This window comes from Elaeis guineensis, chromosome 5, assembly GCF_000442705.2.
Source record: "Elaeis guineensis isolate ETL-2024a chromosome 5, EG11, whole genome shotgun sequence".
Classification (NCBI taxonomy): domain Eukaryota; kingdom Viridiplantae; phylum Streptophyta; class Magnoliopsida; order Arecales; family Arecaceae; genus Elaeis; species Elaeis guineensis.
Window position 1 is genome coordinate 22,167,511 of NC_025997.2, and position 18,161 is coordinate 22,185,671.

The window sequence follows — 18,161 nt, forward strand, 5'->3', positions numbered from 1 at the left end:
GGTATCTCTACTTAATGAAGCATAAGTCGGAGTCGTTTGAAATGTTCAAACTATTCTGAAATGAGGTAGAAAAATAAACTGAGAAGTGTATTAAAATTCTTCGATCTGATCGAGGAGATGAATACTTTTCCAATGAGTTTCTGACGTATCTAGGAGAGAATGGGATTCTCTCTCAGTGGACTCCTCCTGGAACACCACAGCATAATGGTGTGTCTGAAAGGAGGAATCGGATCTTATTGGACATGGTTCGATCCATGATGGGGTTTGCTGGTCTGTCGATCTTCCTCTGGGGATATGCGCTCGAATCGGCTTGTTACCTTCTAAATAGAGTTTCGAGTAAGTCTGTAGCCAAAACGCCATATGAGATATGGATAGGATGTAAGCCAGTACTCTCGCACCTTAGGGTTTGGGAGTGTCCGGCTTATGTTAAACGTTTAATTACAGACAAGCTTGGACCTAGGTCTGACAAGTATAATTTTATAGGGTACCCAAAAGAGACCAAAGGGTATTATTTCTACCTTGTTGATGAGCAAAAAGTGTTTGTCAGTCTTAAGGCAATCTTTTTAGAAATGGAGTTCCTTAGTAAAGGAACTGTTGCCTCTAAGGTCGAACTTGACAAAGTTCGACAGGTGAAAAAACTGACACATGTTACTGAACCTGAACCGGATTTGATTAGATCAGATCCAGAGCCCATTGACTATGCACCCTTAAGGCGGTCTGGTAGAGTACCACATCAACCGGACAGATACTATGGTTTCTTCGTCCGGGATGGCGATCCTGTCGAACTTGATGAAAACGATGAGGATCCGATCACCTACATGGATGCAATGCAGAGACCTGACTCTGAGAAATGGCTAGAGGCCATGAAATCTGAAATAGAGTCCATGAAGGTCAATGATGTGTGGACATTGGTTGACTCACCCGAAGAAGTGAAACCCATAGGGTGTAAGTGGGTCTTCAAGAGGAAGAGAGGCGCAGACGGAAAGGTGGAGACCTATAAAGCCCGTCTGGTTGCCAAGGGATATCGTCAATATTTTGGTATAGACTATGACGAGACGTTTTCTCCTGTGGCAATGCTCAAATCTATTCAGATTATGCTTGCGATAGCTGCCCATCTAGACTATGAAATCTGACAGATGGATGTGAAGACAGCTTTCCTAAATGGAGAGCTGGACGAAGAGGTGTATATGATACAACCTGAAGGATTCACATCCATAGATGAGTCTAAGGTATGCAAGCTACAAAGGTCCATTTATGGATTTAAGCAGGCATCTCGGAGTTGGAACATACGTTTTGATAGGATGATCAAAACGTATGGCTTCGTTAAGAACGGAGAAGAGCCCTGCATTTATAAGTGGGCTAATGATCCAGTAGTAGTATTTCTTGTATTGTATGTGGATGACATTCTCTTAATCGAAAATCATGTCCCTGCATTACAGGGAATAAAGATTTGACTATCGTCACAGTTTTCCATGAAGGATCTAGGAGAAGCTTCCTACATCCTAGGGATGAGGATCTATAGGGATAGATCCAAAAGGTTGCTTGGCTTATCCGAGTCCACGTACATTAATACTATGCTGAAAAGGTTTAGCATGGAGAATTTCAAGAAAGGCTATCTACCGATAGGCCATGAAATTTCTCTCTCGAAAAGGGATTGTCCGACAACATCTCAAGAGAGAGAGCGTATGGGTAGGATTCCATATGCTTCGGCAGTGGGATCTATCATATACGTCATGACATATACACGACCAGATGTGGCATACTCACTAGGGGTAGTGAGTAGATACCAATCTGATCCAGGGAAGAATCACTGGAAGGTTGTTAAAACCATCATGAAGTATTTAAGAAATACTAAGGACCAATAGCTTGTATATGGTGAATCGGACTTGAGACTTATAGGGTTTACAGACTCTAGTTTCCAGTCTGATCGCGATGACAGCAAGAGTGTGTCAGGATTTATTTTTACCCTTAATGGTGGGGCTGTCTGTTGGAAGAGTTTCAAGCAGCACACTGTGCCTGATTCAGTATGCGAGGCGGAGTATATTGCTGCATCAGATGCTGCCAAAGAAGCGATGTGGCTGAGAAAATTCATCATCGAGCTCGGAGTAGCACCCTCCCTTGTTGGTCCAGTTTTGCTCTACTGTGACAGCTCTGGAGCCATTGCTCAGGCGAAGGAACCGAAGGCACACCAGCGGATGAAGCATATTCTACGCCGCTACCATCTCATCCAGGAGATCGTGGATCGAGGTGACGTCGATCTTCAGAAGATCAACGAGAAGGAGAACCTGGCCGACCCGTTCACTAAAGCCATTGCGGTGAAGGAGTTCAACAACTACAAGTCGAAGATGGGTATTAGATACTGTACCGATTGGCTTTAGGCCAAGTGGGAGATTGTTGGGAATAGTGTCCCAAAGTCAATCGTCAGCCTGTTGATGGTTGTGCTCCTTTTGTATTAGTACATGAATTATAAATAAATAAAAGTTATTTTGATATTTTTTCATCACAAATGTTTCATCTTCTAATGAACTCCTGTGTTGTGGTGAAGTTCTTAGGACTATTTAGACTCGACAAAAGAGAATTTGTCGCTTAGTCCTTAAACCTGTTCGCGACCAAATGATACATTGTTACCAAGGATGACAACGTTTATCGAGCATAGGTCGTTGTGTACCATATGGGTTGGTTGTCCTCATAACCAAGGAGTGTGGAGACACTAGTATGGCATACAGGTGAGATGTAATGGTACATCTGCACTGAACGTGACCGACTCCGGAGCTATTTCTGCTGTCAAGATTTGCTCCGATGGGATATGGGTATAAATGTCCCTCCGACCTGAGACCGCCACTGTGACTTGCAAGCAACTCACTGTACTTAGGCACTGGACTACATGAATTTCTAATTCAGTGACGGAAGGCTGCTGGGTGTAGTCAAGTACTTGACTTGTCGGTGCGTGTGTCAAGATGGGATTGACCACTCCAGTTTAGGAGCTGTGTACAGTCGTGTTTCAATTTAGCAAAATCTTGGTCAGGGTAGTCCTAGTGAGGAGTCACAGGACTAATTGAGTTGAGCACGATTCGGATGATCTCATCAGGGTTGACAGTTTAACCCTGAGTCGTCCTAAACACAGGGGTCAAAAGGGATGAATTATACGGTAACCATATTCACGTAGGTTCTGAATGTTGCGATTGCGACTATTCGACCTATCCGATCGTCGGGTACCATTGCTAGATGGTCACTTCGATTAGTACAAGAATTGGTTCCTATGCTACCAGCTTAGGTTCGAACCTGCGGGGTCACACACATTAGAGGTTCCTTTCTGATCTGATGGCTGATTATGAGTCTTATGTGTCTGAGACTCTATGATTGAGAATTAGGATTCTCTGATCATGAGTTCCACACATTTTGGGTACCGAGGTCAAAATTTTGAATTTCAAATTTTGAATTTGAAATTTGAATTCTTTGATCAGGATTTCATATTGATGGTCTCTGATGCCTAATTGCCCATCGAATTTGGACTCAATATTTATGAGAGGTTTAATTAGTGATTTGATCGCTAATTAACTCAATTTGATTGAGTAATTATTTTTAGATCAAGTCCAATTGAATTGGATTCAGTTTGGATTGACCCGATTAGGTTAAGTGTTGATCTATTTGCTAAGGTGGTTTAGTCCCTGATTTGATCAGGGGTTAGGCTTAGTTAATTCCTGATTTGATTAGAATTTTATTGAGCCTAATTAAGCCTAATTATGTTGGATTTAATCTGGTCTAATTGTATTTAACTTATTTTAATTAGGTTGGCTCAATTTGAATCAAACCACCTTGTTTTAAATTCTCTGCACCACCCAACTTCCTTGCGCCCATTTGAATTCACGAGAAGAAATTTTCTCATGAATTTTCTCCCACGCAAAGCTCTCTCACGCCCATGTTTCTGTGTGCCAATTATTTGGATTAACTTGGTTTGTTACCCATTCAAATTCAAAGGGGTTTTGAATTTGAATGGATAACCAAATAACCATGCGCCAGCTTATCCTCTTTTGTGCGCCTCATATTCCACACGAGAAATAGTTTCTCGTGAAAGTCTCCATGCACAAAAAAAAAAAGAGGACCATGCCATCTCTTCTTTCTCGCACAAATGGATGAGGATAAGATTGGTTGACACTTGAATTCAAATTTGATTTGAATTTAAGTGAGCAACCACCTCTTCTTATCCACTCACACGCTTTCAACATCTCTTGCGATATTTTATAAAATGAGAAAGGGAGGGGGCGTGGGCAATAAAAAAAGAAAGAAAGAAGAGATAAGGGGTGTGGGGAGGTTCTGGAAAAATTTTGAAGTATTCAAAATTTACCGAGAGGAGAGAAAAAGGAGAGAGAAGTGGGCGCAGGGTTTTTGGTGTGTACCCTAGGATTTCTACCTAGGGTTCGGGAAGTGAGATTGGTATGCCACGAGTGTCGTGAGTCTACCAAATTTCAGAGAGAGATCCATCAGCCTCTCAACCAATCGTACAGACGATCCGGAGCATCCGAGGAGTCGGCACACATCGATCGAAGGAGTTCGATCAACATCAGCCATCAAAAGGGTGAAATTATGAACTAGCATTCGTGAGGAGCCGATCAGACGGGAGCTTCGTGTGGATGATCCACAGAGGTCAGACACTAGTGTGGCTGCGACGTGATGATCAGAGCCCTCCGACGGTGATCAGATTGCGGTGATCGACTACCCACAAAAGGTGATGTGTTCTGAACACAGTACAGTAAAAAATTTACTGTTTCAAATTTGAATTTCAAATTTAAATGCATGCTGTTGTATCATATTTAGATCTTAGTGTAGGGTTAATTAGTATTAATTAATGAGATTAATTAATAATTTCACTGTAAAATAGTAATTTTGAAAAAATTTTAAAATTACTATTTTGCCCCTGCACTGAATTTTCGCTTCAGCCTGATCATGCTCGGATTGAGTTTTAGCTATTCAATCATGACTGACTGCGATCTGGATCGTCAAATCATGCAAAAACTCTCCTGGACCATGTGTGGACCACGTGTTCGGTCCATGCGGCCCCATGGATCGCCCAGCACCCTGCGGTCCATGGTGGACCGCGCAATGGCATTGGGCCTGGGCACCTGCATGCACTGGGCCGGCCCGCACGCACGCCTGCACTAGGCTCACCCACATGCTGGGCCCCACGAGCCTACGCGCGCGTGCATCTCTGCTGGGCCCGACCGCGCTGCCGCCGGCCATCGTTGGCCTGCCGCCATATTATGCGCTGTGCTGTCCGCTCTAAGTCTTCTTTAGCGCGTATCTTCACCGTCTAGACTCCGTTTGGACTGTTCTTGGGCTTATTGGACTCCGTTCGTCGTCTTAAACCTCGTTGTGGGCTCAATATGGATCGAATCTTGAAGCGTATTTTCTAATAGGCACATCCTAGTATGACCCATAAAGGCCTAGGCTGGCATGACCCACAGGCTAGATACGGCTCGACCCACATGCTAGTCCGTTCTCCTTAAGATGGGCCGTGCCTGGCAAGATCAATAATGATTTTTTAATTGAAAAAATAATTTTTTTTATAATTAAAAAAAGATTAGGAAGTAAATATAAAAAAGATGAGAAGATGTTGGATTTTTTTTTTGTAAAAATAAAATACCATCTTGTAATGATGGGGGATTTAGCATCGACCCCTATCGGTTTATTAATAAAAATCAAAATAGTATGAGGGAGGGGGGCTAAGCCTGACCTCCAGAACACAATGAGAGAGAAAGAAGAAATAGAGGTGACTCATTTCAATAATTAAAAAGTAAATGATATAATTATAAAAAATTAAAAATTAAAAATAAATGATAAAAATCTTACTGATCATCGGTGGTGTTTGTGTCATCATCGTCGGATATTGTATCATATCTATCTTTATCTTGAAGTCTTCTCTTGGCATCCAATCAATCTTTGAAATAGAGAAGTATCTCAATTGCATCATTGATCATCCTACTTTTTTTTTAATCAAGAATATATCAATCTGCATTAAAAATAGATTTCAATGCTATTATGGACATTGGCACAGCTAAAATATCACGTACAATAACAGACATAACAGGTTATTAATTTTTAACACTCTTCCATCAAACTAACACATCAAGACTCTCTATTTGATTTTTATTATATATAGATTGAAGATCATTTCGTAAATAAAATTCAAATTCACTGCTTAAAGATGAAGGTATAGATAAATTTGAAGCATGTGTATATTTTCTATGTGCAATAAATGAGAAAATAGATGATGAACGAGAAGTACTAAAAGAAGAGATGGAGTTTTATGAAGTTGATGTGGACAATCTAGATCCACAAATCTTTTCATTATATAAAGCATAAATATCATAAAGAAGTTAGACTACTTCAGTTTTGATGAATTCGAGATCTTTAAGTATATTTTCATTATCTATATTAAGTAAAATTAGCACACCACTCAATTTAACATATAGATCAAATACAGCAGCTAAGTTATGCATAGGACATACTTTATCTCAATACTCATTTTATTTAGATTCTATTTATTCAATAATAGATATTAAAACATCATCATATCTATATTATACAAGTTATTGGCTAATGATATATGCTTGTTGTAAATATGAACAAGAGATTGGATGATAAACATCAGAAAGAATATTAGTGGCATTATAAAAACTAATCAAAAAATCTTCCAAAATTTTATCTTTATTCCAATCATTTTCGGTCAATATAAAGCCTAATCTATGCTCATTAATATATGCACTTAATAAGTTTTTATATGCATATACCTAATGCATCATGACATATGTTGAGTTCCAACAAGTAACCATATCAAGTTTAAATTTTTTAAAACATTTACCATGATCCATATATAGTTGCTTACATTCTTAAATTCTTGTTCTTGAAGTATGAATAAAAAAAACTGCATTTCTAATTTTTGCAATGACATCTTGAATTATACCCAAACCAACTTGAACAAAGATATTTAAGATATGACATGCACATTTAATTTGCAACAAATTTTTATTTAGAATGAGATGCAATAAGTCCTTCAATAATACAATAGCAGAATTATTATTAGATGTTTTATCAAAAGTAATGGATATAATTTTGTCATTAATATCATATGAACATGCAGTTTGATAAATAACATTAGAGATTTGTTGTCCAGAATGTGAAAAATCAAAAGTACAAAAAATAAGAAAATATTTATTTAATTATCAATCATTATCAATGTAATGAGCAGTAACAGTAATAAAATAATTACTACCGACAGATGCTGATCAAACATCAGAGATTAATGACACTTTTGCATTTAGGATGGTGAGAGTTTTAATCAAATTTTATTTTATTGCTAAATAATTAGTCATATCCACTCTTTTAAATATACGTCTGCTAATTCCTCTATAAGTAGATTGTAGGGTTAATTGAACATACTCTTCAAAATTAAAAGACTCATATAAGTTAAAAGATAATTCATTCTTAATTATTCATTTTACGAGTGCTTTCCTTTGATTTTTATAGTTATATGCAAAATTACCTATAAGATTATCCCCTTATATATTAAGGATGCTTTGAAGATGAGAATCACTCATCATATGACTTTTTTGATATCTTTTTAAATGATCAGTTTTTTCACTACTAGCACAACTATATAATATAACATATTTTTTATATTTTACTTTTAAGACTCTATCAACCATAACTCTATCAAAATTCATACAGTACTAGTTTTCTTATGAGAAGAGGTTTGACCTTCATTATTAGTTTCAAAGAGATTAGGAACATTAGTTTCTTCCTCCTCAAAAATAAAGAGAATGCCAAAATGACTCTTGTTGGGGATGATTTCATACGAGCCGAAGACATAAGGCAAGTGGAAGATCCAAACAAGTTCGGACCTTGCCAATTTTACCTTCTGACCGAACCATCTTGAGTGGTACTATCAGTCTTTTGACTTCGACTATTGATCTCGATTTTGACTGTCGATCTTAATTTTCAGCACCAGAGAGACACCCCTACCAGCCATACCGTCGGTCGATCTGAGGTCCTCTTGTCGAACCCTACCTGATCTAAAAATCCCGTATCTCTTTTTAAATTTAAATAATCATGACATGACAGCTGACCACAGAACAGATAAGGAAGAAGATAATAGGCATATCTCGCCCAATAAGTCAAGGCTAATCACCTGATTTTTCTTTCTTCTCAGGGCTCTTCAGTCTTTGCCCATAAATAAAGGCCCACAGGGGATCCCCAAAGTATGAAGAAATCTCTCTTTTAACATACTCACTCCTTTCCATCTATGTCAAAGATCTGACTTGAGTGTTGGAGGGTCTCTACCAGAGTCAACTCTGATCGAAAACTTTTCAACTCTGATCGAAAACTTTTCTTGTAGGCTCTGCTGCTGCCATCCAGTCGTTGTAGTCTTACAGTCACCATCGGGCTCCAGCCAATCCGATCTTAAGATAGATTTCTGTTGCAATAGATTGATGCTAGAAGAAAGATCTAAGCTCATTTATGGGAAGCAGCAAGCATCTAGTCATAGAAATTTTATCGCATTGTCCCAATGCTACTGAGATCCCGGTGATCAAATCTGTCGGACGGCAATGAGATCCAGATCGGCCATCTCCAAATCGATCAATATTAATCAGATCTAATTACCTTCGAATCAATCAATACTCTCCAAACTATTCTAATCAGGCTTGAAATCGGGGGGCTCATAATCCAAATAAAAAAGGAGATCACTGCATCCAAATAAGGCTCAAAATGAGGAAGAAGATTGCAATCTAGATAATGAAGAAGGTTATGAAAATCCTTCGATTTTTGAATCATGATGGATCCGTGCCTCCTTATTTCAAAATTTGAATTCTGGAATAGGATCCAAATGAAGAAGGAGATTGGATTAAAATCTAAACAAGAAGATTTTGAAAATCCCTCAAATTCTACCCCTTAAATTATGATGGATTCATACTTCCTCATCTATCTGAACAGAATCAAGGATATCCCAGGATAACAGGCTCTAAGAAGGAAAACTTCCCACAAAACTTTCACGATAAAAGACTCCTAAGTCTTCATCTATAATTTTATTTGCTTTCCTTATTGCAGGTCCATAGGTCTATAAGCATCCAGATCTGAAACCCAGATCTAGGCCAATCTGAAGTCAAAATGAAGGCAATCCGAAGTCAGATCTAGGTCGATCTGAAGTCCAAATGAAGGTAATCCGAAGCTCAGATCCAGACCAATCTAAAGTCCAAATAAAGATAATCTGAAGTTTAAAATCAAATCAATCTGAAACTAGATCCGGACAAATCCGAAGTCTAGAACTAGGCTAATTTGAAGTCAAAATTAGGCTAATTTGAAGTCAAAATCAAAGTCAATTTGAAGTTCAAATCAAAGCTGATCTGAAGTCAGAATCAAAGGCCAAAATCAAGGCCGAACCAAGATACAGAACAAGACAGAACCATCCATTATTCTATTTTCTTTTTGTAGGACAATAGATCCTTGAGCACCCATGTTGAGGTAAAGGCAGCCGAGGCCTAGGCCATCAGAAAATCAGCCTCAAAAGGTCAATATCACCAGAAGGCCGAAGTCATTATCAGACAAATCTGAACGAAACAAGATTAGGCTATCAAGCAAAAGACCGACAGCTGAGATGAAGGATCAAAGCTGGAGTGAAGCTTGATGCCAAGATAAAGCCCAAGACTGATCTGAGAAGGTCGAGCTCTCGATGTGGACCACCCAAAAATCGATCTCCAAAGATCAACCCTCCAAAAGTGAGCTCCTAAAAGTTGAACTCCTAAAGGTCAACCTTCCAAAGCCGAGCTTTTGAAGGCCAAAGTAAATTAATTTAAGAACACCAACCAATGAAGGCCGACTAGAGGCAAAATCAAGCTCCTCAACTTAATGGCCTAATGACACTCCTTATCCATGGGTGATGGTTACAACAACAACCAAAAGGTGTCGAGCGGAGCCTACAAAGTCCAACCATCCGAGAAAAAGAAGAGTACAGCCAAGCTGCAGGAGTTTTTCGAAGGTGTTTTGTCTTCGGATGAATATAGCTATGAGAAGGGTGCTTCATCTCTGGATGAAATTGTCATAAGAAGGATGGTTCATCTCCAGACAAATATAGTGAGGAGTTCTTCGAAGGTGCTTCGTCTCTGGATGAATATAGCTACGAGAAAAGTACTTCATCTCTAGACAAATATAGCTAAGAGTTCTTTGAAGGTACTTCATCTCCGAACGAATATAGTCATGAGAAGGGCGCTTCATCTCCAGATGAATATAGTTAGGAGTTCCTCAAGGGTACTTCATCTCCAGACGAATATAGCCACGAGAAGGATGCTTCATCTCTAGATGAATATAGCCAGGAGTTCTTCAAAGATACTTCATCTTCGGATGAATATAGCCATGAGAAAGGTGCTTCATCTCTGGACGAATATAGCCAGGAGTTCTTTAAAGGTGCTTCATCTCCAGATAAATATAGTCACGAGAAGGACACTTTATTTCCGAACGAATATAGCCAGGAGTTCTTCAAAGGTACTTGATCTCTAGATGAATATAGCTATGAGAGGGGCACTTCGTTTCAGGATGTATATAGCTAGGAGTTCCTTGAAGTTGCTCCATCTCTAAACGAATATAGCCACAAAAAGGGCACTTCATCTCCGGATGAATATAGCCAAGAGTTTCTCAAAGATGCTTCGTCTTTGGATGAATATAGTCACGAAAAAGGTACTTCATCTCTGAACGAATATAATCAAAAGTTCTTCAAAGATGCTTTATCTTTGGACAAATATAGCCACAAGAAGGGCACTCTATTCTCTTAGCGACTAAGTAGTCACGATGCCAGATGCCTTGTCCCCCCTGACGAAGGTGGCCACGATGACAGCGACCCAATGATGCTCCTTGTCCACGAATAAGTAAAGTGGAGCCAACGAACTTTAAGTCATCTGGATCAAAGATCTCGACAACTAAGAAGCAGAGACTAATCTACAAGGATCCTCGAATGCCCTCATCTTTCAGTGAGCAGAGCTAATAAAGATCGAAGATCCTTCGCTTTTCAGCAAGCAGAGCTGACGAAGACCAAAGGTCCCTCATTTTTCGACAAGTGGAGCCTAAAGACCTCAACGATCAAATTGAAGTAGAAGCATGCATCTCATATCTTTGACAGCTTCAACTTGATATACTCCTTTCATCCAAACCAACTCTAGCTCGAACTTAGGAGTAGGGGGACTTATGTTGGGGGTGATTTTGTACTATCCGAAGATATTGCAAGTGGAAGATCCAAACAAGTTTGGATCTTACCAATCCCACCTTTCGACTAAACCATGTTGAGTGGCACTATCAACCTCTTGACTTTGACCGTCGATCCTAGTTTTCAGCATTGGAAAGACACCTCTACTAGCCATGTCGTTGGTCGATCCGAGGTCTCCTTATCGAGCCCAACCTGATTTGAAAATCCCATATCTCTTTTCAAATTCAAATGATCATGACATGACAGCTGGCCACAGAGCATGTAAGGAAGAAGATAATAGGCATATCTCACCCAATAAGTCAAGGTTAATTATCTGTTTCTTCTTTCTTCTCATGGCTCTTCAGCCTCTGCTTATAAATAAAGGCTTACAAGAGATCCCCAAGGTATACAAAAATCTTTCTTCCAACATGCTCACTCCTTCTCATCTGTACCAATGATCTGACTTGAGTGTCGGAAGATCTCCACTAGAGCCAACTCCGGTCAAGGACTTTTCTTGCAGGTCCTGCCGCCATCGTCCAGCCATCGCATTCCTATAGTTGCCACCGGGCTCCAGTCAATCCGACCTTAAGAGGATTTCTACCGCAACAACTCTCATCAAAAGATGCCATGTATAAATATGATGAATGCAAATAATAATAACTAACTACAAGAAAAAATTGAGTAGAGGTAGAACAGAGATTTGTGAGCTTTCTCTTGTACTCCTTAACAAGAACCTCCAATAGATGGACTAATTCTTCTCTTGTGTAGCATTTGAACATATAATCAAATTAAAAATTAAATTGCTAATTGCTAATTAAATATTGCTAGAAGTGGGAAGTAGTAGTCGTAGTGAGAGAAAGAAGAATTGATTTGGTGTGGTGAGAATGGAAGAGGAGGGATATTTATAGAAATCCAAATATTTTTACTTTTCCAAATTACCCCTAAAACTAGCTATTTTATGGCTATTTGTGGGTGGGGGGGGGTTAACATTGCAAAAATTTTAAAAAATGACCGTTGGGAGGTTAAAAAAATGATTGTTGGGGTTTGGAACTGTTATAGGTCGTGCCTGGCATGATCCGTCAATGATTCTTTAAAAAAAAATAAAAAAATAGGCACATCAGGCCCATGGGCCTAACAAGCCAATGGGTCATGCTTGGCACGGCCTGTCGTCCCTGGGCCTAAGGCCGTGCTAAGGGTTTTGCTTAAATGGGCCATGCCAGGCATGGCCTATTAAGCCCTCGGCCCGATGGGCCTGGGATGTGCCGTGTCGGGCATGGTCCAATGCCCACATCTGCTCAAGAGTCCTGATCGAGTGGAAGGCATTAAGTGGCTGAATCGAAAGGTTAGGATTCCTCCTTCCAATCCCTTTCGTCTATTTCTTCCATCCTTAGGAGTCTTTAGTGGATGGGGCATGGTTGAAGCGACTGAATCGAATGGCTAGGATTCTCTCCGACCCTTTTCCTATATTTCTTCCATCCTTAGGAGTCTCCATCAGGTAGGAGGTTGAGCAAGGTATGCCGGTGTGGGAGGGGGGAGGTAGGGAGGTTGTCGGAGAGAGGGAGGGAGGGGAAGGCCTTTGTGAGACTGGTAGTGAAGGTAGTGGGGTTGTCGGAGCCTTGGCAGAGGAAGCGGAAGAGGAGGAAGAGGTCTAAGAGCGGGAGAGGAAGGAGCAAGGAAGGGGTCATCTGTCATCGGGGTTGAGGGAGAAGGGGGTGGTGGTGGAGGGTGAAGGTAGTGGGGTTGTCGGGGGCTTGATGGAGGAAGCAGAAGAGGAAGAGGTCTAAAAGCGAGAGAGAAAGGAGTGGGGGAGGGGTCGTCTATCGTCGGGGTGTGGGGGGGGGTGGAGGAGGAGGGTGTGCCAACAGAGGGATACAAGGAAAGGAGAAATAGCTTGGATTTTGCAGAATATATATATATATATATATATATAGAGGTTGGAGATGGAGTATACCATTATTCACATCCGTCTCGAATCTATTTTAGATTTTTTTTATAAAATTTATATCTATTTTAAATTTGAATTAGATCAAATAAAATTCATTCCATTCAAATTGGATCAGATATCCGACACGCCGGATGAAATGGCCAGTCCTAGATTTTTGTAGTTCAATGGATGATTTACGTCACGGGAGGGAGGAAATAGTTCCCGAGCAGATTTATATCTATCTGCATGGCCAGAAGCTCACACGTGTACACGCACTCTGTATCCTATCCTAATCTTCGGACGGTCAGTATTCCTCGGGCGAACTCCGCCGCCCTCCCGGCCTGCTGCAGATGCAGTAATCTCGTCCTCTCTGAGCGGTAGAGTGGTGGAGCACAGCGTCTATTCGATGGAATACTTAATGCTCCAGAGACGGCTTTCTTGGAGTTGGTCTGGCGGTTTGTATGATGGGGCTTCTTCACACCAAGAGCAGACATGGGCATGCCATGGATCAAACATTGCAACATCAGCGGGGTTATACAAAGGAGTGATTTGAGAGTTGAGACCCCTGTTTTTGGCAGCTAACTCAGATACACTGAAATGATCAGGCTGGGGATTGGGGCTTCAGAAAGGTGAAAGGGTGAAGTGTGATGTTAGGTGCATAAGCAAAGAATAAGGAGGAAGGGAGAGAGGAGGGAGAGGGATAAAATTTTTATGATCGGACCGATCATGCAAAAAATTATGATTGGACCGTTATTGCCTGCCACATGTCCGAAGCACATCGTGTGCGCTCATACGTGCTCGTTATGAATTGAGAATTAGTGCACAATGTTCAGCCCATCTCAATATCAGGCCTCCAATCTAACCACATTAGGCCGAATGCTTCAGCATCCTTTCTTTTCTCCCGTGTGTTTGCCTGTAAGCTAGCATCCTCTCAAGCAATTATGCATCAGTGATTAATAAACCAGGGTTGTAGAACTTATTTCAAATGCTCGTGTCTTCTACATAATCAGTAAGGAATTAAACTAACATATGCATCAAACATTTCGGAGGCTTGATCAGGGCCTAGCATTACAAACAAGGAAAAGCAAAATGAAGAATAAGGGCATAAGACCGCCATTGAAGTCCTTAGGCTTTCAGCTGCATTCTCTGTAAAATACTCATAACGCAAACAAGATGATAAGTTGAATACAAGTTGACCTCAAGCACCTAAAATTTTCTCTATTTTTACTATTTTATTCATCCAGGATTTCTGTTACAGAGTGGTACTTGAGCCACAGAATAAAGGATGAAAACTTATGATGCTAAACATCATGGATGACAGAAGAAATTCATCATAGGCTTCATCCCAATTATATACATAGTAACATGAACTTTAGAATCAGAGATATGAAGAGTGATTAGAATCAAAAATAGCAAGCTATGGAATGGATCTTTGTAATGCTTTTTATCAGATGATAGCAGAGGATCAACAAAGTGAGGGTGGTGAAGAATCAAAGAAGAGACATATAGCTGAACAGTCATCAATTGCTATTCCTCTCCTCTTGCGCTTCCATGCACGAACAGCACACTCCACAAGCCTTTTTGCTGATTTTCCTCTTTCCTTGGTTGAGGACACTATCTGCACAGCTTCTTGGTTGGAAACAACATCCCAAACCTGAAACAATAGGCAGACATATGAAAGAAAAACAAATACTACTTCCATATCAATGGGATTTGGACAGTCCTCTCTCATAAAGCCGACCAATATGGCCATGTTATGGATAGGAATGCAACGATGCAAAGCTCATAGGCAGATAACATATTGATGTTAAAGTTTTTGCATAAGAACGCATGATGAAGTTTAACCTATTATAAAAAAGATGAATGTTGACGAATTACAATATCTAATACTATAATATTTGCTGAAACCTTAAAAATTATAAAATGAAGATAAGGCTTCTAAGACACCACTTTATGCATTCCACCACAAGCTTTTTTTTTTTTTTTGGAAAAAAAAAAAAGGAAATCGAAAGGTGGCAGTTCCACTGCTTCACTTTGCAAAGTGAGAGAACGCATCCAAACCTCTAGGCTATAGAAGCTAGAGAGAGACAATTAGAAGATAAGAGGCAAAGCAACAGAGAACAAACCCCCATTATTGATGTTTTTTTCTGAGAGGAACATCCAGTGTTGATGTTTAAGACATGTGTTTATCAGTTTAAAAACTGTATTTAGAGTTCTTCTAGATACTAAGATGACAGGATCAGGAAGTCCCATACATTGTGTTTTAGTGCATCATCAGTAATTTTAGGTATAACAGATGCTTAAGGAACAGCAGAATTTCATCATACTGGAATTGTCATGCTGATTACACATACCCCATCTGTTGCGAGCACAATAAACCGATCTCTATTGGTTATTCTCCTTTGAGTCACTTCAGGCACAGAAATCAGCCCGAAATCTTTAACACAATAGTCACCAAATGCTCTTGACATCGCCAGTCCTGGTGTTTCACCATTTGGCAACCATAACCTATGTACGCCTGGTTCATCATGCAAGCAGAATACACGGCCATTGCACTGAGTTATGCGCTCAGCCTCTTCTGTGACAGCAAGATAGAGCTAATGATCAGTTTGGATGTATTGTACATACAATGTAATAATTTTAGAGCAAATGATCAGTTTTAATGTTTTGTACATTCTGCCAAGATTAGGAAAAATAAGATGGAGCCATATGTGTTCATTGTTAATGTATAAAGATCTAGAAACTTACGAGGCAAATTTGGTTTAAAATCAACAGTAAGCTGTAAAGGAACCAAGCTGCCATCTTCTAAAGTTGTCGCCAACACAGCACGAGAGTCACCAACATTTGCAATTACCATGAATTCACCCTAACAAAGAATAAGGCAGAAGCTTCAAGCTAGTGCAACTGAACTTGAATAAGCTCAAGATACATGCTGAAGCAGAAAAGTAACTATCTTTGTTACATCTTGAATGTACAGCCAACAGAATATATGATGTCACCAACTCTGAAACTTAGTATCAAACGGGATACAATATATACCAGAATTAGGATCTGGAAATATGCACTACTGCCTGCAAAGAGTTGTCGGGAAATACTTATACCTCAATGGTCAATGATACAACTACTCAGCTACATATTGTCTGTACAAGGAAATCCAGTGCTGTCATATAGTATACAAAACACACACACACACACACACACACCAAGGCATGGGGCAAGAAAGACCAACAACCTGCTTCATAATAACAATTAACTACGTATGATACATAGAAGTACAATTGGTAGTTACTTGTTTGACTATTGTCAATGCAGTGGTTCCGCTATGGAAGGAATCCAGCCTGCGATGCTGCTCAAGTTCCTTGTCTACGGTAGTGCAAGTCCTAAGATAGGATTGCTTCCAAATGTCAAATTGACAAAGCTTTTTATCAGCTACCAGAGCAGCCAGAGCAAGAGCCTCCTGCCAGTTACAAAGCAAACATGGAGGAAGGGATTTTTGAACTGCTTTCGCCACATAATGCCCCCAGCTACCATGACCATCAAATATGCCACAAAAGATCATGTCTTCTTGGCATCCAAATTCCTATCAACAGGATTAAAACCAAGCATTTAACAAGGAAATCCAAACAAATAATAAATCAGTAAAAAGAACAAGAAGACAAGCGAAATTCTCAAAGCAAAGTAATATATTATTTTGACAAAAAAGCAAAAATGTAGGCCACATGCAAAAATCATCACAATTCCTTTTTTTTCTTAGACTTAGAACTCATTGGTTTTATCAATTCTGTCGAGTCTATATTATTCCAAACACAAGAATAAGCTCAGAATTCCATCAGAATCCTATTACTATCTGAAAGTCGTTTATGAAATTTATGTTTCAAAAAGAGAAAAGAAAGATCCATGAATGTTTGGTTAAATTTTTCTCCTCCATCCTTTTAAAAAAAAAGAAAAAAAAAAAGACAAATCCATTGCCTAGTTGTTCTATAAGTATAGATTCCTTCAGAAGATCAAAGACCAATTGGGTGTTGTGATGGAGAAATCAAGATTAATTATATTAAGGCAAACAAAGACTAAATAACAATAACATGCAAGATTAAGAAAAAAAGGAACAATATCATATCATAACATCTGGACCCAATTCAGCACTTGAACAATCCTAAACAAGGGAGAGAATAGAAAAAAGATAAAAATAAAAATAGTACCTCCCACACAATAGAACAATCCTGATTTACTCCCTTCTCCCCTCTCTGCGAGAACACCGACACGAAGCTGTTCGATCCCTCGCCCTTCACCGTACCCGACGACTTCAGAATCAACTCGTTCTTCTTCGCCTCCCTCGCGAGCTCATCCGCCGCCTCCCTCCCGCAATCGATACCCGAAAGCTTCCCCCTTCCTGAATACAGAGACTTCGCCAATCCATTGAACAAGGACGACAAGTGCCGCATTGGTCCCAACCCAAAATCCAACCACAACCTAGCTTGCTAAGAGCTAACAAACTTCACAATTTAAACCACATCTCCCTTCTTATGTAAAAAATTTGGAAAGGAGAAGGAGAAGGTTTTGGATATTGGATTGAAGGAATTGTGATGAAGAGGCTTCAAGAAAGGCTAAATTTTGAATAGATATTTGGTTTTCTTGGCCCCAATCCGACGCCGAGAACCATGGCAATCTCTAGAGAGCTGCTGCCGTGCTCTCCGTGGTAATGCGGACTTGCTTCTACTCCATTATTAACGCCCTGTGGACTCTTACGTCCTTTCACTTTCTTATTACCACGGTGGTGCCGTCACCCGAGTTGGCCAAACTAGCGGGATTCAACGGTGCTGGTGACGGGATCTCTCGGCAGTTAATTACCCGTTATGGCCCGGGGGTTGGAGTGGAGATGCGGGGAGACATAAGGGCATTTTAGGAAAGAAAATTCCGCCCACGTGGGTATCACGATATGGATACGGATGCCTCCTTGTTTGCGCATTTGATGTATTGGTCCATCGGGGAGGAAAATATCAGGAGATCGTG

At 40.0% G+C, this 18,161-nt stretch overlaps 1 protein-coding gene across 1 annotated transcript; it reads right to left on the reverse strand.

Annotated features, from left to right (window-relative positions):
• Nucleotides 1-14,332: 14,332 nt before the first annotated feature.
• On the reverse strand, nt 14,333-17,891 carry LOC105045138 (probable protein phosphatase 2C 73). Its single transcript, XM_010923297.4, has 5 exons — nt 17,351-17,891; nt 16,441-16,731; nt 15,900-16,017; nt 15,506-15,729; nt 14,333-14,805 (listed from the first exon to the last, which is right to left on the reverse strand). Exons 1-5 carry the CDS (start codon nt 17,591-17,593, stop codon nt 14,617-14,619), a joined length of 1,065 nt encoding a protein of 354 aa, XP_010921599.1. The 5' UTR covers nt 17,594-17,891; the 3' UTR covers nt 14,333-14,616.
• Nucleotides 17,892-18,161: the final 270 nt, after the last annotated feature.

Excerpts from the sequence above, each read along its gene's own strand:
- LOC105045138 (XM_010923297.4), bottom strand. The coding sequence starts at position 17,593 with ATGCGGCACTTGTCGTCCTTGTTCAATGGATTGGCGAAGTCTCTGTAT. Across the intron at positions 15,730-15,899 it reads TTTTAAACCAAATTTGCCTC|AAGAGGCTGAGCGCATAACT; the intron begins GTAAGTTTCTAG and ends TTGCTGTCACAG. Across the intron at positions 14,806-15,505 it reads TTGTGCTCGCAACAGATGGG|GTTTGGGATGTTGTTTCCAA; the intron begins GTATGTGTAATC and ends CTATTGTTTCAG.